We start from the raw sequence: 27,211 nt of genomic DNA on the forward strand, positions 1-27,211 counted from the left end.
TGTCACTCAACATGCGTTTGTTTCAGGACCACTTAATTATACAAAAAGCAGTCGAAAGTTTCAAACAAGCTACTCTGAAACCTCATTTCACCAACTGGCAGTCCTTCATTTCACATTTAAAGTTGCAACTTAAAAAGAAACTAGAGTCTCACCTCTTGTAGATAGACAAGGACATGATCACCATTCGAATCAACCCTCTGCACTAACGGAGCGAAATTAGGTGGGGATCCAAGCTGTGATGGGGAGAAGAGGGAAAAAAAAAAAAAAAAAAAAAACCCTCAGCAAGCGGTTTCAAAAAGGACCCAAAGTCACCCTTAAATTTATACCAACCAGTGAGGTGTCTGCAGTGAATCCTGACAACACCTTGATGTCCACCAGAACCATGTTAGTAGTTGGCTTTCGACCATTGTATCTGGAGAAAAAAAATAAATTCAAATTAGCATTTCAGATCTGATGACTGGAAAACCCAAAGTTAACTTAGATACTACTTCGCTTTTGCGGTTTGCTTGAATTTTATGTAGATAGGTGGAGGAAGCACATGTTGTGGTTAATTAGCCAGACATGGAGTACAGAAACTTCAGCAATACGAGTCTACAAATTAAAATTGTCCTACAAAAAAAAAAAAAAAAAAAAAATTCATATGTACAGCTCAAAAAACATTTACTTGACTGTGAAGGTCAACATCAGATTGACTGGTGCAGCCTGGCAGTCTCCAGACACCTTTGCAACAACACTGAGGGTTCTGGCAACCATAACAGGAGAAGGGATGTTGTAGAAACATGCAACCTGCAAGTTCAAAACAAGGCAATGAGTTACACACAGAGAGAGAAAAAATAATAATAATTTGGGTCAACATACAGACCTGCACAGAAGCACAGGCAGACCCCCTTGCTACAACACTATATGTGCCAGGGAAGTTGTTCAGGGAATTTCTCTGGTACAGCAGGCGGTTGTTGGGAGTCACAGCAAAGTTGAAAATGTCTCCTGCTGGCACTGAGGACTGGACTGTAACGGTGCTGGAGCCTCCAGGGGTGAATGCTTGAGCAGCGTACAGAGCCAAGGCCTGAAGAGCCACCACGGTGTCCTAGGAGTTTAAAAAAAAAAAAAGATGAATAAATAATAGCAAACTTCTGATGCATTCCAAGTGGTTCCAAAACTCTAACCAATGATTAAAACCCACTGGCAGTACGATTAACATTTCTGAAAAGATGGATCAAATCGTTTTCAGTACATGATACATATGGCACCTTCCAATTATGCACTTTTGTTAGTGACCGAATTATGCCAGCTTGCTAGCTGAACTCACCTGAGTAGAGGAGAAACCACCATAGGGATTCTGCTGGGCCACAATCCAGTTGACAATGCGGTTAGCATAGCCCAGATTAGCAGTGGTCACAGGCTGTACAGTGAGAACCGCTAACAGCACATATGCACTGATCTCCACTGCCAGAGTATCCCCAGATGTCGTCTGAGACCAGTGGAGAGTAGTACCTAAACACAAGGGGGTGTTCTTGGTTTTTGTTTGTAAAGCCACTCAAGTTCTGCAAATTGATGGTTAATATTCACCTTCAGAAATGGCAGTGTTTCTCAAGGAACTTAAAAGCTGTGCTCGAGTGCTGGTCTCTCCAGCCAGACTGAAGGTGTAGGCCAGCAGAGCAGTGACATAGGTGTTTCCCAGATTCCCAACAAGAGGCCTCAAAAACGACAGAGCCTTAGTAATGACAGGATCCTGGAAAAAAACAAGTAGCCAAGTTCATGCAAAGTACTAAACTGACCAATACTAGGCAATTAAATACTAAAGACAGGGAGATTTAATAAAAAAATAAATTAATAATAAAATTACTGTGACAGGGACGCCTATTTCAAGCAGTGATGCAACGATGTAGCCAGTCATGGTCACGTTATCACCAACTCCACCCTACAACAACAACAACAACCCTCAAGATCAGTCTCAGCTTTGTAATATCAGGTTTGAAGAATGTGACATACCTTCATGTCATTGTGGTATAGAGTGCCCTGCTGCACGAAACAGCCATCTGAACCCTGCGTGCTAATTAACCAGTTCTTTGCACCCGCAAGAACATTGGGGTCTATGTAGGTGAAGCTCCTTGCTAGACCAAAAGTCCTCATGACAAAGGCGGTCAACCTGGATACAGAGCAAGTTCAGTTACACAACACCTAAATCAATAAGACTTGACCTGCAGGACACGCACCATGTATTGGATGGATCATAGCCAAAAGTGCTGAATGAACCATCACTGTGCCTGTAGTTCAGCTGTCCTTGATATCCTGTATCAGTCAAATTTAGCACAAGTAAGCAGGGCGGGAGAAGGAAGAAAAAAGAAAAAAAAGAAAAAAAAAAAAAAAAAAGCTAAAGCCCAAGCAGTATGACTGCGAGCCTAAACCAGCAATGACCAAGTTCAGTCCTGGAGGGCCGGTGTCCTGCAGTGTAGATACAACCCCAGTTATCATCATTAGCAAGTTTCAGTTGGATCTAAACCCAAGACACCAGCCCTCCAGTACAGAGTTTGGCCTCCCCTGGTCTGAATCCTGAGACTTTAATCATACCAGTCAGAAGATAGCCAGTTGCAGTGTCTCGGATGGCTGGGGTGAGCTGTGCAGTTACTGTCAGATACCGTAGGATGTAAACATTGGGAGCGAGAATGATCATGTTCTGTTCTCCACAGCCAGAAGGCATCTGTAGCAAATTGGCCAGGTTATTCAGAGCACGACCCATGATGTCCCCTATGAGAGAAATAGTTAAAAATTAGGTCACTTCTCATGCCAGGATCAAATTACTTGTATAAATGACATGCAAGTGCGGTCTCAGAGGTCATAGTCCAGGTCAAGTCAGCTTGGGGTCGAAAAAAAAAACAGTTTAAGCAGACTACATGTGAAAGGCAGTTCATTGCACTTGGTTTAATCTCATGGTTGCAAATATTTCTGGATCAATTTTTCCCACCCGAGCACGTTCTTTAAAGTATTGTAACATCCCAATTGGCCTTTAGGTGCATAGATTACTCGGGTAAACTGATTTGTGAGAATTAAGCTCCACCTTCCAAAAACTGAGAAAAAAAAAAAAAATTCCTTTACAAGTTAATTGACATCTGACAAGATGGGAATAAAAAATATATAAAAATTCCCTGCAGTCTAGATAAGATCAACTCGGAATGAGTAATAAGTTCTGGAGAGAACAACAGAACACTTGAGTAGCTACCACTACTAGTCTGCCCCAAGCAGCCCTGTGGTGTTATGTGGTCTTCAAGAAGACTTTACCAATGACTGATACAGAACAGCTGGCTGATCCCTGGATGACATTTGTAGGAAGTGTGATCTTCACGCTCTCTGAAAGCATGCTTCCTGTAAACCAAACAACAAAATCAGCTGACAGCACCAGGATCAAGCAATGTAGAATAAAATTCTTAAGTTGAACAAACCCTTTGGACAGAGTAACCAACTCCGTGTGAAGGTCCTTTCCACTCCTTCAGCCTAGAGGAACAAAAAAGGAATGTTTAAATTTATAAAAAGACCCACACTTGAGCTCAACTTTCAAACTTTAGAATAGTTACCAACCAGAACTCGCAGACTTCGAGTGACTATGTCAATGCGTCCTCTTGATGGTACAGTCACATCCTGATCGCCACACAATTCCTGGGATGGACTGGCCTCAGCACTAATGGTCACGTTTACAGTTCCTACAAATTTCAGCAAATAAACTCAAGACCCTCACATGCTCATATTTATATATGCACACACTAATGAATAAACAAACCAATAACAGAAGCAGTTAAAGCCCATTTGATGGTTTTTCTCCAATTGGTAGAGAGAGTAGATGAAGACTGATCATTGATGGGTGTTAGAGTGTAGTTGGAGGACGGTGTTGGAGTCACTTGAATCTGATAAAGAATAACAGCATTAGTGGACAGAGGAGACATGCATATGTGGATCAATTAGGGGAACCCAGACCTTGATGCATTGCAACAGATAGTTGAAGACTGTGGCCACTAGCTCAAAAGCCTCCCCACGGATTATGGAGTAAGGCAGGGTGAGCTCTAGGAAGAAGGGCTGGAAGGAAGTCAGCAGAGCTGGTGGAGCCAGGCCAAAACCATTGGAGGAGAGACAGAAGGCTTCAGTGTCCCATGTGGTGATCGTATCAGGAACCGTGAGGGGAACTGATGTGGACCCAGAGTCCCTGTGTGGAAAATACAAAACAAGTGCCCAAAAAAAAAAAAATATATACTTTTTTTTTTTAAACAACCCAACAAGTTCACTAACCCCACAAGAGAGAGTTGCCAGATCCATGTTTCTGGAAAGTAGGTCCTGAGTGTCACAACAGAGGAACCTCCAGTTCCAGCCATTTCTGCCATTGCTAATGGAGCGGGAGCCTTTCCAGAAACAGCAAAAGCAACCTCCCGTAAAGGAAACACTAAGGGGAGGGGAAGGAGGGAAAAAAAAAAAAAAAAAAAAAAAAAACTCCTTTAGGTGGTTGCAATTGGTAAGGACTTAAAGCAAAGACAACCCCTGGAATATAATCATCATCATGCCTTTAGTTGGCAATAAAGTTACTTTAAGCAAACAGACATACCACCATGGAAGTTGCGATAGTAAAGCAGGTCTTTGAACTTCAGGCACTCAGGCTCTCGAACTGGCAGATTTGTTGCAATCTTGATCCCCACACTCTGATTCATGGGATAAAAAAAATAAATATACAATCTCAGGGTGAGGGCATCACAAAAAAATATATTAAATAAAGCCCTAAAGAGTTTACTTTGAAGGTGTTATAAGCTTGATCTGTTGGAACAGCTCGACGGGGTCGAACATTTAGGCAGTTTTGTTGATCTTCAGCACCGAATGGATAATCAGATAGTGATTGCAGTGGAAGCATGTTAAACACCTAAAGGGAGGGAAAACAAAATCTTTAGTGAACCTTTAAAACTAAGTACTAAGGATCTACCCAGTAAATTGACAGACTGTTTTTTGAGGGGGGGACGGGGGAGATTCCTTTTAGGTGATGGAAACTTGGGCCATACTCACTAGGTAGTTACCTCGAACCAGGCCAAAGCACACTCGTCTCCCATCCCATCTCCCCCGACGGCCCACACTCACACCACAAATGGGCCTCAGCACGCTTACATCATCGCTGCTGCACTGTTAAGTGAGAAGCGCCCTCAGCAGCACAGTGGAGATTTCTCTAGTTATATCGTGTCAGTCATTTGTTATGCAGTGACATGGTCAAATATTTCACCACACAGTCCTTAGGGATGCGGTGACACGCAGTCAGATATTTCGCTGTACAGATCCGCCACTTTTGGCGCTCTTGCAATCATAAAGTCCTCGTGCTGCAGGAATGAGGAGGTCTGCTGAAGCCACGCAGCTGTCATGCTGAGAGTTCTCGTCTTTAATAAACTATAGCAGTTCGTTCACTGAACAGTAAGAATGATTAATAAATCCATATGAAACAGCCCCTTAAAAGTCACGTCTCGCTTTGTTTCGGGCTTTGGCACGTTTTGCACTCACACATAAGCGTACCGTGCCAAAGCGCAATTGAACCACGCTCAGGCACACCTCTTCCAACCGGGCCAGGGCCGGCCAAGTGCTTGAGTCCAATTTAGCGCACTCGCTTCTCAAACGATCCGGGAAATGGGCACGGTACGGATGGCATAGTGTGAGTAGGCCCTTGTTACCGCAGATCACTTAACTAAAGGCTGGGGTAATAAGTTTTGGAACAGTTCTTAGAATTTTAAAGAAATATTTTCCAGGGAAGAAAAAAAAAAAATTCGCTTTAAGCAGATGGTTCATGTAAAAGCTCACTTTGGACAAAATCTTTTAACTTAGTTTTAAGTGGTACGTGTAAGGATTTGCACAGTACAGCCAATTCTAGGCAGAAAATAAATATTAAAAATTAGTTACCGCCTCTGCGCTCAGACGTCCTCCTGACTGCATAATCAGAACACTCTGATCTATAGCACTGAGGCCACACAGAGATCCGGCTTGAGCGGAGACAGTCAAAATACTTCCCTCACCAGGAACCGCTGTAGCAGGAGAGAACTGCAGAGAAACCTGCAAACAGACAAGCTCAATGAAAGACATGTCACACTCCCCACAAGACAACTAGACTTACAGATACCTGGTTTGAGAAGCACTTCTCAGTGTCAAACGATGCACTACCGGTAACTACAGTCTGACTGGGCAGAACACTGTAGACCAGAATCTGAACCACCGGAGCCATTTTGGCAAGAATTGAGAGATCAAATGTCACCGTGCCTTTTGTGAGGGTATTAGAAGCCCGAGCTTGAACAGTTTTAAACCCATGCAGAACGATGACTCCCCTGGACATGACCTGACAACAGACAGCTGGATTAGTACCAAACAAATATGGTCAAACAACAGGAAACAGTCAATTTACCATATAGATGATGTCAGCACTGTAGTCGCCAGTCTCTCCAACAAATAAATACTTGACAGTCACTGAATAAGTGGTGCCACACTTCAGCGGCTGCTCAAGCTTCACTATAGACAGATCACTAAAGGTTGGGGTGTCAGGATCAGTTTGGGAAAGCTGAACCACCTGTGAATCTGTAGTGAAGTATGGCGAATTGGAGCTGAAATAAGACTGTGGAGTTGCACTTGCCTGAGGAAATATGATAAAAATACATAAGCATTGCTTTCAAGAGCAAGTAGCATTGGTTCAAAATTAGTGAGAAGTCATACCACAAGATTCAGATCAGCTTGAGGAAAACTAGTCGTGTCAAGGGAGAACTTGGCAAATCCGTTCTTGTTCGTGGTCAAATTGAACAGCAGTTTGTTGGGCCATATGCTGCTGTCCAGGAGATAAACGGCCTTGCTATTGATTGGGTTTCCATTGAAATCAGACACCGAGATCTGTTTGGGGAAACAAACATTAAGGGAAACCCAACAAATGGACTCCTGCAACAAGTGATGAATCTGAACTTGCCTTGCCATTCACCGTTGACCCATAATTGTAGAACTTTGGGAGATCCACAAATGTGACCTTGCCAACTTCAAATGTAATTGACACCGTTGTGGATTTTGACATGACAACACCTGGAAGGACAAACAAATATGAAGCCACAGAATAACAGCACTCAAATCTGCCAGTAGTTTACCTGTTCCCTCCTCAGTGAGGTTGACATTAACAATGAAGGAATTCTGCAGGTTACTCTCAAAACTGGTGCCAAAAAACGACGATGTACTGAGTGTTAGAGAGGCACAGCCAGTGTTGTTTGTCTGGTAATAAAGATTAAGAGCTGATTAGACAGACAAAATAACCTGGCCTTCATCTTTCCCTTAATACTAAATTTACATGGTGAATTTCAGATGGTTTTGAAATGTTTTTTCAAGGCAGACTGCTGCAAACAAATATTTAAGGGTAGTTTGCAGTTCAGTCCGGCAACTTTCTAAATCGGTGACCAGACTAAACAGTTGTGAAATCCAAGCAAAAACTAAAACGTTTAGGACTGATGCTAGTTAGTTTAAAATCCATAAAGCTACAAGTAATAAAATTCAGATGTTTGTAAATGCAGGCCCTGTACAAAGGTTTTACCTTAGTGGATTTAATCAGACAAATGCTGGTCACTTTAGGATCCTGAGCAAAGGTAAAAGGCTGACGGCACACTTGCACCAGCACTTGACCAGGTACAGGCTGCCCAAATGTGTACCTGAGAAACATTAAACATCAAGAATAAACCATCCACAAGACTAAAAGTATAGAATCAAGAAACCAAGGCTTCACTCACTTTCCACAAGCCTCAACTTTCAGTCCCACATCTGCGACACTATACGTCTGTGGTGCGTTCACAGTCACATCAAACTTGGGTAAAACTAAACAAGAAAGAGCTGTAAGACCCCAGAAAGGCTGTTAAACATTTAGAGAGGATATTAATAGGCGTACCGTATGGTTTCACATCAAAACTCTGGGAGATGATTCGGTCACCAATATAAGCCCTCAGTGTGTACGTCCCAACCTGAGCTTCTGGGATCAAAACATGAGAAAGCTCCAATATCCAGTTCACGGAGGAAACATTTGTCCACTGATTTATCCGGATATTACGAAAGTCCTAGTGAAAAAGGTTAAGCTCAGTCAAAAGTACAAGGAAACATCCAGAAGCAATGTTGTCAAGAGAAGCAGCAAACAAGTTCCTACCTCCAACACCACCAGATTGTACTGCAAGACAGAGCTAGAATTAGACATTCAGTCACAGATTTTAAAAGGTTGAGAAAAGCAACTACACACAGCCTTACCATTTGGTCAAGAGGCACAAGTTTATCACTCATGGTGACGACTCTGAAATTCACTGCAGAAGTGAGAATAACAGCACTTTTACACTGGGCAGTTAATCATGATCTGATTCACATAATAGTCATACATTAAAAGTAACAAAACAGACTTTCCATACTATGGGGTCAATGGTAACCAAACTAAACACTAAAAATCTCTTGTTTGACAGAAGGGAACTCTTTTAGAAACACTTGAGGAAAAGTAAGTAACTCAAGGCAAATCCTTTCAATATTTGAGTTTCTTATTGGGAGTTCTGCTCTAATACTTGTCAGTCACCTGTCTGTCCTGGATTGTAGAGCGGTTTGTCTGTCTGGATGAAGGTCAGAGGCAGGTAAGACCTGAACATCACTTTACGCTCTTCAGTCATTTTGAAGGACTGTCCTTGAACAACCACCCTCACAGTCTGCACTGAATCTCCATTTACAAGAGGAGCCTGTAGAGAAACATCGTAAAGTAGATTTTTCACCTAGAAATCACCAGTTCCTCAAGTTAAGATTTGACAACTTCTTGCTGAACAAACCAAAATATTCTGAAGAATATTCAGAGAAAGCAGCCATTGACAGCCATAGAGTGAATAAAATACAATGGAAATCGATGGCCTTTTTTTTGTCCTGCATATCTTCCTTTGCATTCAAAAGGACAACTCAGTTTAAAACATGGACTTATACATTTATAATTGTTACCCATTAACATATGGACCTTTCTATTTGTTTGGTGCATGTGTAAGGATCACAGACCTGGAAATTAAAACATCTGTGAAGCTTTCTCTGGGTTGTCTGACGCACGAGTCGAGTTTCTGTGTTTTTGTCATCGACCAGAGTAATGGTTATTGTCAGACTGCCTTGGGGCTTCAGAAGACTAGCGCACAGTTTAGCACCAGAGCCGGACTCAATCAATGAAGGAAACGTCACCATGAAGAGCCTGCGGGAAAAGATGTTTTGTGTCAAGGTCTGCCCGACTGCTGACACGTCAATCTAGTTTACTTGCAGAAACCAGAAAGATCAGCTCTAAACATGCATTTTCAAAATGGTTAAGTCTGGGAACAAAACAGCATACTTTTGTCCACTTTAACCCTGGTCATTTTCATGGCAAGTGAACGAGGACTAATTTATACATACCATAAAAGGAGGTCTCAAAGATAAAAATAAATAAAGGGTGCATCCTTGTATAGTCACCAGAGGATCCTGAATAGTCATGCTTGGTAGTACACTTATATCTTAAGGACAACTTACTTTCAAATACTCACATATTACACAACTTTCAGATCAGACCTGCCATAAAACCAGATTAGCAAATACAGCTTAATTACGATATTAAAACAAAACGTTATTCATTCTTAAAGCTGAATTACATTTATAGCTTAATTTATAATAATTTCAGATTAGTACACTTTATACTTACTCTAAAATGTAAAGGTTGAAAAAAAAACCTACTAAAGAGTTTAACATTCTCAAATACCTTTTCATCTGTGGCCAAAAGTGGGACTGATTAAGAAGCTAGAGGTCAGTTAATAGAACTTACGGCCCTGAGATCTGTTCATCAGCAGTGACCACCGGTTCTCTTGGTCTTGGGGCTTCCAAAGCAAGCATGGCACCATCAACAAAACAGAAGAAAAGGACTAGATTGATCCACTTCCAAACACTGATCTCCATCATCGCCATGATGAGCAATCATCCAAGGTTTTCTCCTTCAGAAACCCTTCAAAGTGACTACTGTAATCCTCAAACGATGAACCCAACAGAGCTCCAACAATGCTGGAGGACACTCAACACTGAGCATTTATAGAGTCCACTAACGAGACACACCTGATTCAGCTCATCTGCAGAGACCGCAGCACCTCACACTGACAGATCTCAATTTCTCATTTTGTACATGAAACAGTTTTGAATAACGACACAAATAAGATCAAGTCATCTCTAAAAAGTAATGTTTTAGTTCGGCCTGCAGCTGCGCACTAACAACACGCCGATCAACATCCGGGTCTCATCACTCTCACTCACAGTTATCTTTGAGGAAATGTTCCCCAAAATCAAAAATGGCAGCAATTAGCTTGATAAGTTTGATAAATGGCATCTAAAACATGTGTTTTGGAAAGAAAACGTTAGCTAACTAGTGCCATTTCCCTTAACATAGCTGAAAATGAGGTCTGATATCCTTTATTATTTTCACTATCCATTCAGAACAAACCTTCGGATCACTTGGAAAGCGGTGAAAAGATATGTGTGTCACTTTCCCCTCGGTGATAAGATCTATAGCCAGATACTCAACAATGCACCATTGCAAGTTTCTTCTCACCGCAGCCACGCTTTCACTTTTAAAATGGCGGCTGCATGTAATCAGACTATGGTAATGCATCTTGTGTTAGTAGCACTGCTGTGCATTAACCACTAGAGAGCGCTGTGATTTCACTGCTAGTAAGGGTGTAACTTTGGTGTGAAAAGCGAGAAGGGAACACATAATGGGGAAAAATGTTTTAGATTAGCAATGTTGACAGTAATATGTAAAAGACAATAGATGAAGGCCAATAAATATGTTAGGAAACACACATGTAGGCACTGATAGACAAGTACACACTCAAAAAGGTGGACACAGTTTGACTGCTGGTGGAAAACTTTTGTAGGCAATATTGTTTAAGTAAGGATGTGGTTAAAGTGCAGTGGACGCTACATCTTGATGGTATCCAGCGAGAGGAGTTTGTGAGGTAGGGCTGCAGGATATATTGTTTGAGCTTTGATATTGGAATGCGCGTCCGCAATAGTCATATTGCAAAGATATGCAATGTTCAGTCTGAATTAAAGTTGACCAGGAGCTGCTAAAGTGCACAAATACAGCAACTGTATTTGTATAGGATTTATGCAAAACGCAGTTTTACTTAATGTCTCGTTGTCTAAATATCGACATTTCAAAGCAAATCAATATTTCACCTAACCCACTGGCAAATAATTTCCTTAAGCCAAAAAACATTGTTTTAGTTCCTCTGACAGAAAAAAAAAGTAATAATTTTACTTGCTCTAGGAAGGTTTTGATATTTGGACTAGAAACAAAAAGAAAGAAGAGCATGTTTTTGCTTTTAGATTACATTTCTGTATCTGAATACTATTAGGCTACGTTCTCAAAGCAGCCAAATGTGCCCGAATCAGATTTTTCCCCCTCATGTGACTTAAGCCTGGTTTATATTTCTGCGTCAAGTGACCGGCGTAACCCACGGCACATGCAACACAGTGCATTTATACTTTTGCATGCTGTCTCTGTTGGTCTGCGTTAACACTTCCGAAACGCTAGTTGGCAGTGAGGTGTTGATGTGTCTCTGTGTTGAGTTTCTTCGCTGGTGTTTTGCTTTTCCTGAACGCCTCCGGGATGTACAAGTGGCTCAAACTCACTCATTTTGAGGCAGGAACCGGCAGACGTGCAACAACTTTAACTATGAGATAAACACAGAACAAAACTTTCCATCCGGACCTCCTTCACGGGACTTCACACTTGTAAACAATCGCTCCATTGGGCTCGCACCATTCACGCGGCTCTCGGTCCTGCCCAGACTCGTCAGCGCTACCAAGCCGACCAATCACAGAGCTTGCGCTATGCGTCGTTTCGTTGTGTAGTTACATTTTTTGAGAGGTGCACATCAGCGACGCGTTTGACGCAGAAGTATAAATCAGCCTTCAGGCAATGACTGTGTGAACAGCCCAAACCGCATGGAAGCTGATCTTTTCAGGTCAGATCTGAGCCACTTTCATATGTAGTCTTAAATCAGACATAGATCTGGGGCCTCATGTACGAAGACTTGCGTGGAAATCTTACTAAACATTGCGTACGCACAAAGCTGTAAATGTGCGTACGCAGAAAAAATTTCAGATGTATGAAACACTGCGTACGCCGAATCTCACGCATATTCTTTTGTACATCCGAATGAACGTGAAACTGAGCGCAACATGCACGAGCGCAAAACCCCTCCCTGCCTCCTCCCCCGTATGAATATGCTAATGACTATGCTAATGGCAAAACCCAACGAAAAAGCAACGGCAAAATCAAACAAAAAGAGAAACTTTGAACAGAATGTGAATTGGAGGTGCTGCTTTCGGAGGTAGAACGGAGAAAAGCGGTGTTATTTGCAAGTTTGTTCTCCGGAATTAACAACAAAAGAAAAAAATAGAGTGGGAGAGTTTAGCTGATACGGTTAACACAGTTGGGTCTGAACATCGCACTGAGTGCATTTACAAAAGAAATAGTGTGGTTTATATCAGTAAACTGTTGCAGTACCCTTAGCAGTCTCAGTGGCGCACCTCATATGAAGCATATGATCATATACTGACACGTTCGAGCACAAACTCGGTTCGAATCCAGCGTCTGATGAATTCTTTCTTCTTTTTTTCCCGCTACATATCAGATTTTGCCCACTATTTATCAAGAGAAAGACAAGTAGGAATCATTAATAAGTTTGTGCATCATATTTTATTTGCACATTTATTGAATGGAAATGTTTCTGATTCACGCATGCAAATTTATCTTCAGATAGTGTCTTTATAGCAATGTGCGTGCAGTAGATAGCTCAGATTACATTGGGAAAACAGGCGACCGCTGCAAATTGTGCTTTAATGTTTAGCTGGTCAACTGTATGGTATGGAAATCTTACATACCTACTATATGAACCCGTCTCATACAGCTGCCATTGCAAGGATCAGACTCTTTGTAGAGAAGAATTTAACACAACTGCCTCTAGGAGTCGCCAATGGAAATAAAACAGACACGCACAAAAAATGTGCGTACGCCAGCCATAAAGCTCCCGTGAACCTGCGCACATTCCCACGTTCAGTTCATTGTTAGTAAATCCAAACGTGAGCGATTCTGAGCGTGAAACCTGGCGTACGCAAAGTTTTTGTGCGTACGCAGCGTTGATACATGAGGCCCCTGATGTTCTGCAATGCGACCGCAGTGTGAACGGTTGTCAGATTTCATGTGACTTAAAATCTTTGAGCGACATGCGTCATCATTCTGTGCTGCAAACATCCTCTACTCCTCAGCGGCACAGTAGAATGACACACAGGGTGTTTACTTTTCCACAGAGAGTTGGTTGTTCATGTTGAAAAAGATTTTGGAGGCAAAACTGGTGCTTGGTAACGACTGGGGCACGGGTTGATCACGAAGCTGAAGAGCAACTTGGGTGTTGCAGATAGGGGATCCGTGTGCAAAGGAGGGAAAACTCTCTCTCCGAGAGAAGAATGGGCAGGTGCTCGAACACCCAAACCCTTCTCCTGCACGTGTCTGCTGTTTATAACGACGTGAAATAAACCAACTCCACCTTCACAGTTCAGTCTGCGAATGCTCATTAACCCTTGAGTTCACTACACCAGTGATCAGAGCACCACGGTTGTCAAATCACAAATGATCAGTGTTTTCAATCACTAAAGACTTATTTTAGATTTCCAAATTTACATTAGTAATAGCAGAATCATCATTTAGTTCATGAAACACCACAGGTTGTCTGTGAAAAGGTCAACAATAATAAGCATGATATGACAACGTGCTTACTCATACAGTCTCATGCGTGCATTAGACATTCAGTTTAGAAGCATGATCTATTCATGTGTGAACAGCCATGCAAAAACATCAGATTTAAGCACTAAGCCCGGTAGTGTGAACTTAGACTCCTTAGATAAATAGTAAAAGAGCCATTTAAACCATCTATCAATATTTCATAAAAAAAAAAAAAAAAAAAAAAAATTAAATAGCAACATTAGATTTTTTCCAATATTAGAGTGTTGAGTTCAGTCTGTTGGGGGGGGGGGGGGGGGGGGAGAGACTCTAGTTGGCTGGAGAATGACTAAATGCTGCAGAACCATCTGCCTAAAGGTAGCAGAAAGGTCTACAACTTGAGTGGCTGATGACTCTGACTTAAGCACCATATTAACTGAAATTGCGTAAATGTTGCAAAAATTGTTTCTAACCATATTTCTGCTAAGAACTAAGTTGTTTAAGAGCTAGCAAGCAAAATTACTGGACAATTTACTATAACAAAAAGTTAAAAAAATATATATATATATATGACTCCAGATTTTCTCTTTTCCAACATGAGATGAACATACCATATTATCTTTGGAAACAGGCCAACTTTCATGTTTGTGAAACTGGCAAAAAGTCTGTCTAGTAGTACTTGAGACTACTCAACAGTTCTGTACCGTGATCAAACTGAAAATTAAATGAGACCATATAGACTTCTGAATGAATGTTTCAACTTCAGTGGAGCAGCTAATGGTTTAATCCAAACTCTTGTTTGAGCATGTGCTGACTATTACACATGTTGCCCATCACCCAGATGATAAACCTTGATTAGAGCTGCAATTAAGCTAGATTAGTGTAAACTTCTGGATCTTGACAAAAACATAAAAGCAGATTTATTTAAAATCTTTTATTCTCAACACACCCAGGCATGATCATGGACAGGGGGATTTGTACGTGGTCTCAAATTTGTCATCTGAAAGAGAAAGATAATAAAATGAGCATGATCACTCTCTACAGGAAATTCAGAACAAACAAGTCAAATGGTAAAGACATACTTCTCTGGTAATAGTCATAGATATTGATGACCGCTGGCTTGAGATTCTGCACTGCAACAGCCTGTGTCAGCTGTATACTGAAGGTCACAGGAACACCTTTGGGAACCTGCAGACAGAAGCAAGAGTACTGGGTCACTCTTCAGAAAAGTAGACTGCTCCAGTGCAAACACGTTAACTGGAAGATAGTCGGGACAATGTCTGAAGGATTTAAGTCCATTTGGAAGGACGAAGTTAGTGTCAAGAGGGAGGGGGGGGAGAGGAAAAAAAAAAAAAAAAAAGCTTTGAGTTTCAAACAAATTACTCAGAAATCCCTTCACCAACAAACAAACTCACATTTAAGGTAACAGGTTTAATAGAAATTACAGCCTCACCTCTTGTAGATAGACAAGGACATGATCTCCATTAGAATCCACCCTCTGCACTAATGGAGCAAAATTAGGTGGGGATCCAAGCTGTAAGGAAAAAACCATCACTCACCAAGCGGTTTCAAAAAGGTCCCAAAGTCACCCTTAAATCATACAAACCAGTGAGGTGTCTGCAGTGAATCCTGACAACACTTTGATGTCCACCAGAACCATGTTAGTAGTTGGCTTTCGACCATTGTATCTGGGGGAACAAAAAAAAATTCAAATTAGTATTTCAGATCTGATGATTGGAAAACCCAGCTAACTTAAATTCAAGCAAACCGCAAAGGCAAATTAGTATGTAATATCTAGATAGGTGGAGGCATGTGTGGTGGTTGGCTTGACTAGACAACTAACTAGCCAAACATTAACACAGAAACCTTGGCACTTCAGTAGTGTGCACGTATAGAGAAAGGAGAGAGAGAAGAGGAAAAAGGAAAAAAAAAATAACTGAAAACTGATCTTGCACACTGATTTGCATGACACTTCAAGTTGAGTCATCTTTACAAAGAACTGCGCAGCCTTAACAATATTAAAAAGCAATATTTACTTGACTGTGAAGGTCAACATCAGATTGACTGGTGCAGCCTGGCAGTCCCCGGTCACCTTAGCAACAACACTCAAGGTTCTGGCAACTGTAACCGGAGTTGGGATGTTGTAGAAACAGGCAACCTGCAAGGTCAAATCAAGGCAATGAGTTGTCAGGAGAAACAAAACACTCACACATTAGGTGAACATACAGACCTGCACAGAGGCACAGGCAGATCCCCTTGCTACAACACTATATGTGCCTGGAACGTTGTTCAGTGAATTTCTCTGGTACAGCAGGCGGTTGTTGGGAGTCACAGCAAAGTTGAAAACGTCTCCTGCTGGCACTGAGGACTGAACTGTAACTGTGCTGGAGCCTCCAGGGGTGAACGCTTGAGCAGCATACAGAGCCAAGGCCTGAAGAGCCACCACAGTGTCCTAGGAGTTAAAAAAAATTAAAGCAAACTTTAAGTGGTTCCAAAATTCGTGTAACCAAACAGTAAACTGAACCACTGGCAGTACAGTAGTACCATTACTTAAAACGATTTGATCTTTTCCAGTACACGATACATATGGTACCTTCTGATTATGCACTTTTGTTAATGTTAGCAACACATCATGAATGAACTCACCTGAGTGGAGGAGAAACCACCATAGGGATTTTGCTGGGCCACAATCCAGCTGACAATGCGGTTAGCATAGCCCAGATTAGCGGTGGTCACAGGCTGTACAGTTAGAACCGCTAACAGCACATATGCACTGATCTCCACTGCCAGAGTATCCCCAGATGTAGTCTGAGACCAGTGGAGAGTAGTACCTAAACACAAGGGGGTGTTCTTGGTTTGTTTGTAAAGCCACTCAAGTTCAGCAAATTGATGTCTAATATTCACCTTCAGAAATGGCAGTGTTTCTCAAGGAATTTAAAAGCTGTGCTCGAGTTCTGGTCTCTCCAGCCAGACTGAAGGTGTAGGCAAGCAGAGCAGTGACATAGGTGTTTCCCAGATTCCCAACAAGAGGCCTCAAAAATGACAGAGCCTTCGTAATGACAGGATCCTGGAACAAAGAGCCACAAGTACTACACAACTACTGATGATATATACATATCCAAAGACACAAAATGTGGATAAACAATTTTTACCGTGGCAGGGACGCCTATTTCAAGCAGTGATGCAACAATGTAGCCTGTCATGGTCACGTTATCACCAACTCCACCCTACAAAAATAGCATCAAACACAATCAGGATCTCAGCTTTATCAAAGTCTCAGCTTTATAATAGCAGGTTTGAAGAATGTGACATACCTTCATGTCATTGTGGTACAGAGTGCCCTGCTGCACGAAACAGCCATCTGAACCCTGCGTGCTAATCAACCAGTCCTTTGCACCCTTAAGAACATTGGGATCTATGTAGGTGAAGCTCCTTGCTAAACCAAAAGTCCTCATGACAAAGGCGGTCAACCTGGATACAAGAGCAAGTTCAGTTATATAACATCTAAAAATCACCAAGACTAGACCTGCAGGACACGCACCATGTATTGGATGCATCATAACCAAAAGTGCTGAAAGAACCATCACTGTGCCTGTAGTTCAGCTCTCCTTGATATCCTGTTCCAGACAAGCAAAATTGAAGCACAAGTTAAGAAAAAAAGAAAACCTCTAAAGCCCACCAAGCAGTATGACTGCGAAAGCCTAAACCAGCAGTGCCCAAGTTTAGTCCTGGAGGGCCGGTGTCCTGCAGTGTAGATACAATCCCAGTTATCATTAGCAATAATTTAGTTTCAGTTGGATCTAAACTCCACAAGTCACCAGTCCTCCAGTACAGAGTTTGGCCTCCCCTGGTCTAAATCCTGAGACTTTAATCATACCAGTCAGAAGATAACTTGTGGCAGTGTCTTGGATGGCTGGGGTAAGCTGTGCAGTTACTGTCAGATACCGTAGGATGTAAACATTGGGAGCGAGAATGATCATGTTCTGTTCTCCACATCCAGAAGGCATCTGTAGCAAATTGGCCAGGTTGTTCAGAGCACGACCCATGATGTCACCTGAGGAGAAAAATAAACCCACACACACACCTCAATTAGGTCTTTCCTCATTTCAGATTAAGTACTTGTATAAACATGCAAGCGTGCAGAACGTTCATGGTCCAGGTATAGTCGGTTTGTTGGTCTCACAAAAAAAAAAAAAAAAAAAAAAAGTGGAAGTCGGTGAATTACACTTCAATCTCATGGTTCTAAGTATTTTTTGATCAGCTGTTCTCCCATGAGCACCAATTATTGCAACCACCTAATTGACCTATGGGTGCATAGGTTACTCAGGTAAACTGATTGTGCCAGATATAAAGAATTAAAAAAAAAATAAATAAAAAAAGATCTGGAACTCAGTAAAAAGTTTGACAGACAAACAGGGCAGGCTTGTAGTGATCGCTACAAGCATGTCGAGCAGCCCTATGGTGTTAAGCGGTTTAAGGAAACCCTTTACCAATGACTGATACAGAGCAGCTGGCTGATCCCTGGATGACATTTGTAGGAAGTGTGATCTTCACGCTCTCTGAAAGCACGCTTCCTGTAAACCAAACAAAAATCAGCAGACAGCTCTAGGAGCAAGCAATGTAAAATAAATTCTGAGCTAAACAAACCCTTTGGACAGAGTAACCAACTCCGTGTGAAGGTTCTTTCAACTCCTTCGGCCTAGAGGAACAAGGACTGTTTAAATTCATAAGAAAGACCAACACATGGGCTCTATTTTCAAACTTCAGAATAGTTACAAACCAGAACCCGCAGACTTCGAGTGACTATGTCAATGCGTCCTCTTGATGGTACGGTCACATCCTGATCGCCGCACAATTCCTGGGATGGACTGGCCTCAGCACTAATGGTCACGTTTACGGTTCCTACAAATTTCAGCAATCAATTGAAGACCCTCACATGCTCATTTATATATGCACACACTAATGAATAAACAAACCAATAACAGAAGCAGTTAAAGCCCATTTGATGGTTTTTCTCCAATTGGTAGAGAGAGTAGATGAAGACTGATCATTGATGGGTGTTAGAGTGTAGTTGGAGGACGGTGTTGGAGTCACTTGAATCTGATAAAGAATAACAGCATTAGTGGACAGAGGAGACATGCATATGTGGATCCATTAGGGGAACCCAGACCTTGATGCATTGCAACAGATAGTTGAAGACTGTGGCCACCAGCTCAAAAGCCTCCCCACGGATAATGGAGTAAGGCAGGGTGAGCTCTAGGAAGAAGGGCTGGAAGGAAGTCAGCAGAACTGGTGGAGCCAGACCAAAACCATTGGAGGAGAGACAGAAGGCCTCAGTGTCCCATGTGGTGATCGTATCAGGTACCGTGAGGGGAACTGATGTGGACCCAGAGTCCCTGTATGGAAAATATTTTAGACCTTTAGAAGTAACAAATGGGGGGGGGGGGGGGGAGGGGAGTTTTTTTTTTTTTTTTTTTTTAATTTAAACTAGCATGTTCACTTACCCCACAAGAGAGAGTTGCCAGATCCAGGTTTCTGGAAAGTAGGTCCTGATGGTCATATCAACCGAGGAACCTCCAGTTCCTGCCATTGCTAAAGAAACTGGAGCCTTTTCAGCCATAGCAAAAACCGCATCCCGAACTGGAAACATGAAGAAACTGCTCTTAAACTTCAGTAAGGGGGGGATAAAAATAATAATAATAATAATAATAATAATAATAATATCTAGTAAAAGGAAAACAAAACCCTTGCAACACACAAAAAATAAGTCACTGCGTCAGAGGTTGTAGTTGGTAATAAGGCAAGCAAACAGACATACCTCCCCAGAAGTTGCGATAGTAAAGCAGGTCTTTGAACTTCAGGCACTCAGGCTCTCGAACTGGCAGATTTGTTGCCATCTTCATCCCCACACTCTGTTTCATGGGTTAAATATAAATATATAATCTCGGGGTGGAGGGGGGGTTGAGACAACCTGAAAGGTTTACCTTGAAGGTGTTATAAGCTTGATCTGTTGGAACAGCTCGACGGGGTCGAACATTTAGGCAGTTTTGTTGATCTTCAGCACCGTATGGATAATCAGATAGAGATTGCAGTGGGAGCATGTTAAACACCTAAAGGGAGGGAAAACAACGTCTAAAAGGATCCTTTAAACAACCAAAAAGTTTGGAGGATCTACTCAGAAAACCGTTTTTGTATTGAGCAAAATAAGTGATGGAAACTTGGTGGTACTGCAGATCCCTTGACTAACAGTTAGGGTAATAAACTGTTAAACCAATTCTTGGATTTTCAAAAACGATTCCTCTCCAGAATAAACATTTGCTTTGACCGGATGGTTCATGTAAATGCTCGCTTTGAATCCTCTTAAAATTAGTTCAACTATGAGTTTAAGTAAAAAGTGTAAGGATTTGCACAGTACAGCCATTCTTAAATCATATAGCACTATTAATATTCATATTGATAATCCAGAAATCAATGCTATATAGAACTGATGAACGTTTAACACTTTTGATCTGACTCAGCATGTTCAAGGACCCACACACAATCGTGGACACTCTTGATCTACTTATAACTAAGGGTTTACACATTTCATCGACTGTTGTTAAGGATGTTGCACTAATCATTTCTGTATCTTTGATATTGATCACTCCAGCTATTAAAGACAGATCAGTCTCTGTCAGAAAGAGATGCATAAATGAGAACACTAGTGAACAGTTTATGAAGGCCATATCACTTGCACCAAGTATATCTGCAGATTCTGTTGATTCTCTCCTTGACTGGTTTAATTCTAAAATTGAGAATGTCATAAATGACATTGCCAGTTCTCTTCCTAACTTTAACAGGAGCAAAGAGATAGTCCCTTGGAGAAACTCAAGCAGTCCAAATGATGAAAAGACAATGCAGAAAAGCTGAGCGAATATGGAGAAAGACAAGCATGAAGACTGTCTTTATAGATATTATAATGGATTGCTAGTTAATGTGGAACTAAAAACTGCTATACAGACTTTCAAACCTTAAACAACGTAAATAATGCTCGTACACTTTGCAACAGTAGAGACTCAACCTTGAAGGTAGAGGTTACCATGTCAGTATAGGTGACCATAGGTCAAGGTGGAAACCCATGACGTGTGGAGTCCCACAAGGCTCGATTCTGGCACCTCTCCTGTTCAACCTTTACATGCTCCCCCTGAGCCAAATAATGAGAAAAACCAAATCTCCTACCACAGCTATGCTGATGAAACTCAGATCTACCTAGCCTTACTGCCTAATGACTACAGCCCCATTGACACCCTCTGCCAATGTATTGATGACATTAACAATTGGATGTGCCAAAATTCTCTTCAGTTAAAAGAAAACTGAAGACAGTGCATTTGGGAAAAGAGACGAGGTTCAAGGTGAATGCGTACCTTGGCTTTAAGGGTCAAACAAAAAATGTCAAGCATCTTGGTGTGACTCTGGAGTCAGATCTGAGTTCCAACAGTCATGTCAAAGCAGTCAGTAAATCAGCATACTATCATCTCAAATATTGCTAAAATCAGATGCTTTGTTTCCATTGAAGACTTAGGAAAACTGGTTCATGCTTTTATCAGCAGCAGGGTGGATTACTGTAATGGTCTCCTCACTGGCCTTCCCAAAAAGACAGTTGCAGCTTATCCCTGCGGCCAGGATTCTGACCAGAAGCAGGAAATCAGAGCACATCACACCTGTCCTCAGCTGTCTACACTGGCTCCCAGTTACTTTCAGAATAGATTTTAAAAGTATTATTACTGGTCTATAAATCACTAAATGGCCTAGGACCTAAATATATTACAGATATGCTCACTGAATACAAACCAGACAGATCACTCAGATCTTTAGGATCATATAAACTAGAAATTCCAAGAGTTCAAAGCAGGGTGAATCAGCTTTCAGCCACTATGCTCCCCGCTGCTGGAATCAGCTTCCAGAAATGATCAGATGTGCTCCAACATTAGCCATGTTCAAATCAAGACTAAAGGCACAGCTAAACAAATGTGTTTTCACTGTATGAGCACTGTGCTACGTCCGACAGATTGCACTATTATGTTTAGTTTTCTTTTATAAACCTATTTTAACACATTTTAAAATTAGTTTCTGTTTAATCATTTTTGTCTGCATTTATGTCCTAAGCTTGTCTTGATTCCAGTTTATGTAAAGCACTTTGAATTGCCACAGTGTATGAAATGTGCTATTTAAATAAACTTGCCCTGCCTATTGATTGACTGAAGCAAATCTTAGTTTATTAAGAAGGGGGGGGGGGGGGAAATAAACAAATTAGTTACCGCCTCTGCGCTCAGACGTCCTCCTGACTGCATAATTAGAACACTCTGATCTATAGCACTGAGGCCACACAGAGATCCAGCTTGAGCGGAGACAGTCAAAATACTTCCCTCACCAGGAACCGCTGTAGCAGGAGAGAACTGCAGAGAAACCTGCAAACAGACAAGCTCAATGAAAGACATGTCACACTCCCCACAAGACAACTAGATTTACAGATACCTGGTTTGAGAAACACTTCTCAGTGTCAAACGATGCACTACCGGTCACTACAGTCTGACTGGGCAGAACACTGTACACCAGAATCTGAACCATCGGAGCCATCTTGGCAAGAATTGAGAGATCAAACGTCACCGTGCCCTTCGTGAGGGTATTAGAAGCCCGAGCTTGAACAGTTTTAAACCCATGAAGAACGATCACTCCTCTGGACATGACCTGACAACAGACAGCTGGATTAGTACCAAACAAATATGGTCAAACAGGAAAATGTCAATTTACCATATAGATGATGTCAGCACTGTAGTCGCCAGTCTCTCCAACAAATAAATACTTGACAGTCACTGGATAAGTGGTGCCACACTTCAGCGGCTGCTCAAGCTTCACTATAGACAGATCACTAAAGGTTGGGGTGTCAGGATCAGTTTGGGAAAGCTGAACCACCTGTGAATCTGTAGTGAAGTATGGCGAATTGGAACTGAAATAAGACTGTGGAGTTGCACTTGCCTGAGGAAATATGATAAAAATACATAAGCATTGCTTTCAAGAGCAAGTAGCATGGGTTCAAAATTTGTCAGTCATACCACAAGATTCAGATCAGCTTGAGGAAAACTAGTCGTGTCAAGGGAGAACTTGGCAAATCCGTTATTGTTCGTGGTCAAATTGAACAGCAGTTTGTTGGGCCATATGCTGCTGTCCAGGAGATACACGGCCTTGCTATAGATTGGGTTCCCATTGAAATCAGACACTGAGATCTGTTTGGGGAAAGCAAACATTAAGGGGAAACCCAACAAATGGACTCCTGCAACAAGTGATGAATCTGAACTTGCCTTGCCATTCACCGTTGACCCATAATTGTAGAACTTTGGGAGATCCACAAATGTGACCTTGCCAACTTCAAATGTAATCGACACCGTTGTGGATTTTGACATGACCACACCTGGAAGGACAAACAAATATGAAGCCACAGAATAACAGCACTCAAATCTGCCAGTAGTTTACCTGTTCCCTCCTCAGTGAGGTTGACATTAACAATGAAGGAATTTTGCAGGTTACTCTCAAAACTGGTTCCAAAAAACGATGATGTACTGAGTGTTAGAGCGGCACAGCCAGTGTTGTTCGTCTGGTCATAAAGATTAAGAGCTGATTAGACAGACAAAATAACCTGGGCTTCATCTTTCCCCTAATACTAGTTTACATGGTTAATTTCAGATGGCTTGGAAGTGTTTTTCCAAGGCAGACTGCTGCAAACAAATATTTTAGGGTAGTTGTGGTTTATTCTTTGCGCCTAGGGAATCTAGTCACAGATTTAGAAAGTAGTTGACACTAAAAAGGGTTTTGTGAAATTCAATCAAAATGCTAAAAAGGTTTGAGCGATGCCAATCATTAAAATAAAATACAAAGTTACACACTAATAAAATTCAGATATTTGTAATTGCAAGCCCTGTACAAAAGGTTTTACCTTGGTGGATTTAATCAGACAAATGCTGGTCACTTTAGGATCCTGAACATAGGTAAGAGGCTGACGGCACACTTGCACTAGCACTTGACCAGGTACAGGCTGCCCAAATGTGTACCTGAGAAACATTGGTGATCAAGAACAGACCATCCACAAGACAAACATACAGCAAGAAAATGAAAAAGCTTCACTCACTTTCCACAAGCCTCAACTTTCAGTCCCACATCTGCAACACTATACGTCTGTGGTGCGTTCACGGTCACATCAAACTTGGGTAACACTAAACAAGAAACAGCTGTAAGACCCCAGAAAGGCTGTTAAACACTTAGCGATGATATTAATAGGCGTACCGTATTGTTTCACATCAAAACTCTGGGAGATGATTCGGTCACCAATATAAGCCCTCAGTGTGTACGTCCCAACCTGAGCTTCTGGGATCAAAACATGAGAAAGCTCCAAAATCCAGTTCACGGAGGAAACATTTGTCCACTGATTTATCCGGATATTACGAAAGTCCTAGTGAAAAAAGGTTAAGCTCAGTCAAAAAGTACAAGGAAACATCCAGAAGCAATGTTGTCAAGAGAAGTAGCAAACAAGTTCCTACCTCCAACACCACCAGATTGTACTGCAAGACAGAGCTAGAATTAGACATTCAGTCACAGATTTTAAAAGGTTGAGAAAAGCAACTACACACAGCCTTACCATTTGGTCAAGAGGCACAAGTTTATCACTCATGGTGACGACTCTGAAATTCACTGCAGAAGGGAGAATAACAGCACTTTTACACAGGGCAGTTAATCATGATCAGATTCACTTTAAGACAATTTAAAATCATGTATCCCCCCTAATTTTATAGTTTGGAGAAGATGCAATTAAACTTGATATTGGGGAGAAATGTTATTTAACAGTACACTTGGATGTGGTAAATGTCAAACTGTACAGGATCAACTACTTTATTTACAAAATCAAAGTTTGTAATGTTTAAGTGAACTGCTTGAAGAAACAAAATTGAGGATCAATTCTTTACAAACCTGCTTAAACTCATTTAAGACGAAGGGGGGGAGGGATTCCTACTATGGGGTCAACGGAAACCAAACTAAACACTACAAATCTCTTGTTTGACAGAAGGGAACTCTTTTTAGAAACACTTGAGAGAAAGACAGGATTTGCCTTAAGGTACTTTACAATATTTGAGTTTGTTATTGGGAGTTCTGCTCTAATACTTGTCAGTCACCTGTCTGTCCTGGATTGTAGAGCGGTTTGTCTGTCTGGATGAAGGTCAGAGGCAGGTAAGACCTGAACATCACTTTACGCTCTTCAGTCATTTTGAAGGACTGTCCTTGAACAACCACCCTCACAGTCTGCACCGAATCTCCACTTACAAGAGGAGCCTGTAGAGAAACATCGTAAAGTAGATTTTTAACCCAGAAATATCCAGTTCAGATCTGACAACTTCTTACTGAACAAACCAAAATATTCTAAAGAATGTTCAGAGAAAGCAGCCATTGACAGCCACAGTATGAATAAAATACAATAGAAGTCAATGGCTATTTTTGTCCTGCATATATTCATTTGCGTTCAAAAGGACAACCCAGTTTAAAATGTGGACTTGTGTTAAAGGGAGATACACCACCCCTAAAAAAAAATTGGACCTTTCTTCTGGTTTGGTTCATGTAAAAGATCACAGACCTGGAAATTAAAACATCTGTGGAGCTTCCTCTGGGTTGTCTGACGCGCAAGTTGAGTTTCTGTGTTTTTGTCATCGACCAGAGTAATGGTTATTGTAAGACTGCCTTGGGGCTTCAGAAGACTAGCGCACAGTTTAGCACCAGAGCCGGACTCAATCAATGAAGGAAACGTCACCATGAAGAGCCTGCGGGAAAAGAAACGGTTTGGGTTTGTGTCAAGATCTGCTCGACTGATGACATGTTACTCTAGTTTACTTTCAGAAGCAATAAAAATCAGCTCTAAACATGCATTTTTAAATTTATCAAGTCTAGAAACAGTTACATTACATTAAAAGCTCGACTACTTTATAAAATTCCACTTTAACACCAAAGACAAGTATAAAGTGTACTAAAGAGTTGAAGATTCCCCAAACATTAAATTTGACATTCTTATCTGTGGGAGAAAGTTGGACTGATTAAGGAGTTAGAGATCAGTTTATAGAACTTACGGCCCTGAGATCTGTTCATCAGCAGTGACCACCGGTTCTCTTGGTCTTGGGGCTTCCAAAGCAAGCATGGCACCATCAACAAAACAGAAGAAAAGGACTAGATTGATCCACTTCCAAACACTGATCTCCATCATCGCCATGATGAGCAATCATCCAAGGTTCTCTCCTTCAGAAACCCTTCAAAGTGACTACTGTAATCCACAAACAATGAACCCAACAGAGCTCCAACAATGCTGGAGGACACTCAACACTGAGCATTTATAGAGTCCACTAACGAGACACACCTGATTCAGCTCATCTGCAGAGACCGCAGCACCTCACACTGACAGATCTCAATTTCTCATTTTGTACATGAAACAGTTTTGAATAACGACACAAATAAGATCAAGTCTTCTCTAAAAAGTAATGTTTTAGTTCGGCCTGCAGCTGCGCACTAACAACACGCCGATCAACATCCGGGTCTCATCACTTTCACTCACAGTTATCTTTGTGGAAATGTTCCCCAAAATCAAAAATGGCAGCAATTAGCTTGATAAGTTTGATAAATGGCATCTAAAACATGTGTTTTGGAAAGAAAACGTTAGCTAACTAGTGCCATTTCCCTTAACATAGCTGAAAATGAGGTCTGATATCCTTTATTATTTTCACTATCCATTCAGAACAAACCTTTGGTTCACTCAGAGAGCAGTGAAAAGATATGTGTCACTTTCCCCTCGGTGATAAGATCTATTGCCAGATACTCAACAATGTGTAATGTCACCAAGCACATACATTACACAATGCACCATTGCAAGTTTCTTCTCACCGCAGCCACGCTTTCACTTTTAAAATGGCGGCTGCATGTAATCAGACTATGGTAATGCGTCTTGTGTTAGTAGCACTGCTGTGCATTAACCACTAGAGAGCGCTGTGATTTCACTGCTAGTAAAAGGGTGTAACTAAAAGCGAGTAAGGAACACAATGGAGATAAATGTTTAAGATTAGCAATGTTGACAGTAATATGTAAAAGACAATAGATGAAAGCCAATAAATATGTCAGGAAAAACACATGTAGGCACTGATAGACAAGTACACACTCAAAAAGGTGGACAGTTTAACTGTTGGTGGAAACTATTGTTGGCAATTTGTTTAAATAAGGATGTGGTTAAAGAGCAATGGATCTTACATCTTGATGGTATGCAGCGAGGGGTATGGAAAGTTTGTTAGGTAGGGCTGCATGATGTATTGGTTCAGCTTTGATATTGGAATGTGCACATCAATAGTCATATTGCAAAGATATCAATGTTCAGTATGAATT

At 41.4% G+C, this 27,211-nt stretch overlaps 1 protein-coding gene across 1 annotated transcript in view; it reads right to left on the minus strand.

The window, feature by feature from the left end:
* a2m3g (alpha-2-macroglobulin 3, member g) overlaps positions 1-26,146 on the minus strand; it is a gene marked incomplete at its 3' end in the record, with an annotated part of 29,432 nt that extends 3,286 nt beyond the window's left edge. The window contains 32 exon segments of the mRNA NM_001114556.2: positions 153-233; positions 331-412; positions 665-786; positions 863-1,084; positions 1,307-1,491; positions 1,567-1,729; positions 1,844-1,918; positions 17,086-17,242; positions 17,313-17,388; positions 17,649-17,825; positions 18,262-18,345; positions 18,419-18,470; positions 18,552-18,673; positions 18,748-18,871; positions 18,942-19,167; positions 19,276-19,411; positions 19,590-19,683; positions 19,756-19,881; positions 22,069-22,218; positions 22,286-22,498; positions 22,562-22,786; positions 22,864-23,034; positions 23,110-23,219; positions 23,282-23,402; positions 23,742-23,856; positions 23,934-24,018; positions 24,089-24,254; positions 24,343-24,363; positions 24,441-24,493; positions 24,973-25,129; positions 25,428-25,611; positions 25,915-26,146. Of these exon segments, the coding sequence (NP_001108028.2) occupies positions 153-233; positions 331-412; positions 665-786; positions 863-1,084; positions 1,307-1,491; positions 1,567-1,729; positions 1,844-1,918; positions 17,086-17,242; positions 17,313-17,388; positions 17,649-17,825; positions 18,262-18,345; positions 18,419-18,470; positions 18,552-18,673; positions 18,748-18,871; positions 18,942-19,167; positions 19,276-19,411; positions 19,590-19,683; positions 19,756-19,881; positions 22,069-22,218; positions 22,286-22,498; positions 22,562-22,786; positions 22,864-23,034; positions 23,110-23,219; positions 23,282-23,402; positions 23,742-23,856; positions 23,934-24,018; positions 24,089-24,254; positions 24,343-24,363; positions 24,441-24,493; positions 24,973-25,129; positions 25,428-25,611; positions 25,915-26,054 (4,215 nt within the window). The 5' untranslated portion in view covers positions 26,055-26,146.
* Positions 26,147-27,211: the final 1,065 nt, after the last annotated feature.

This window comes from Danio rerio, chromosome 3, assembly GCF_052040795.2.
Source record: "Danio rerio strain M-AB ecotype USA chromosome 3, GRCz13ab, whole genome shotgun sequence".
Taxonomy (NCBI): Eukaryota; Metazoa; Chordata; class Actinopteri; order Cypriniformes; family Danionidae; genus Danio; species Danio rerio.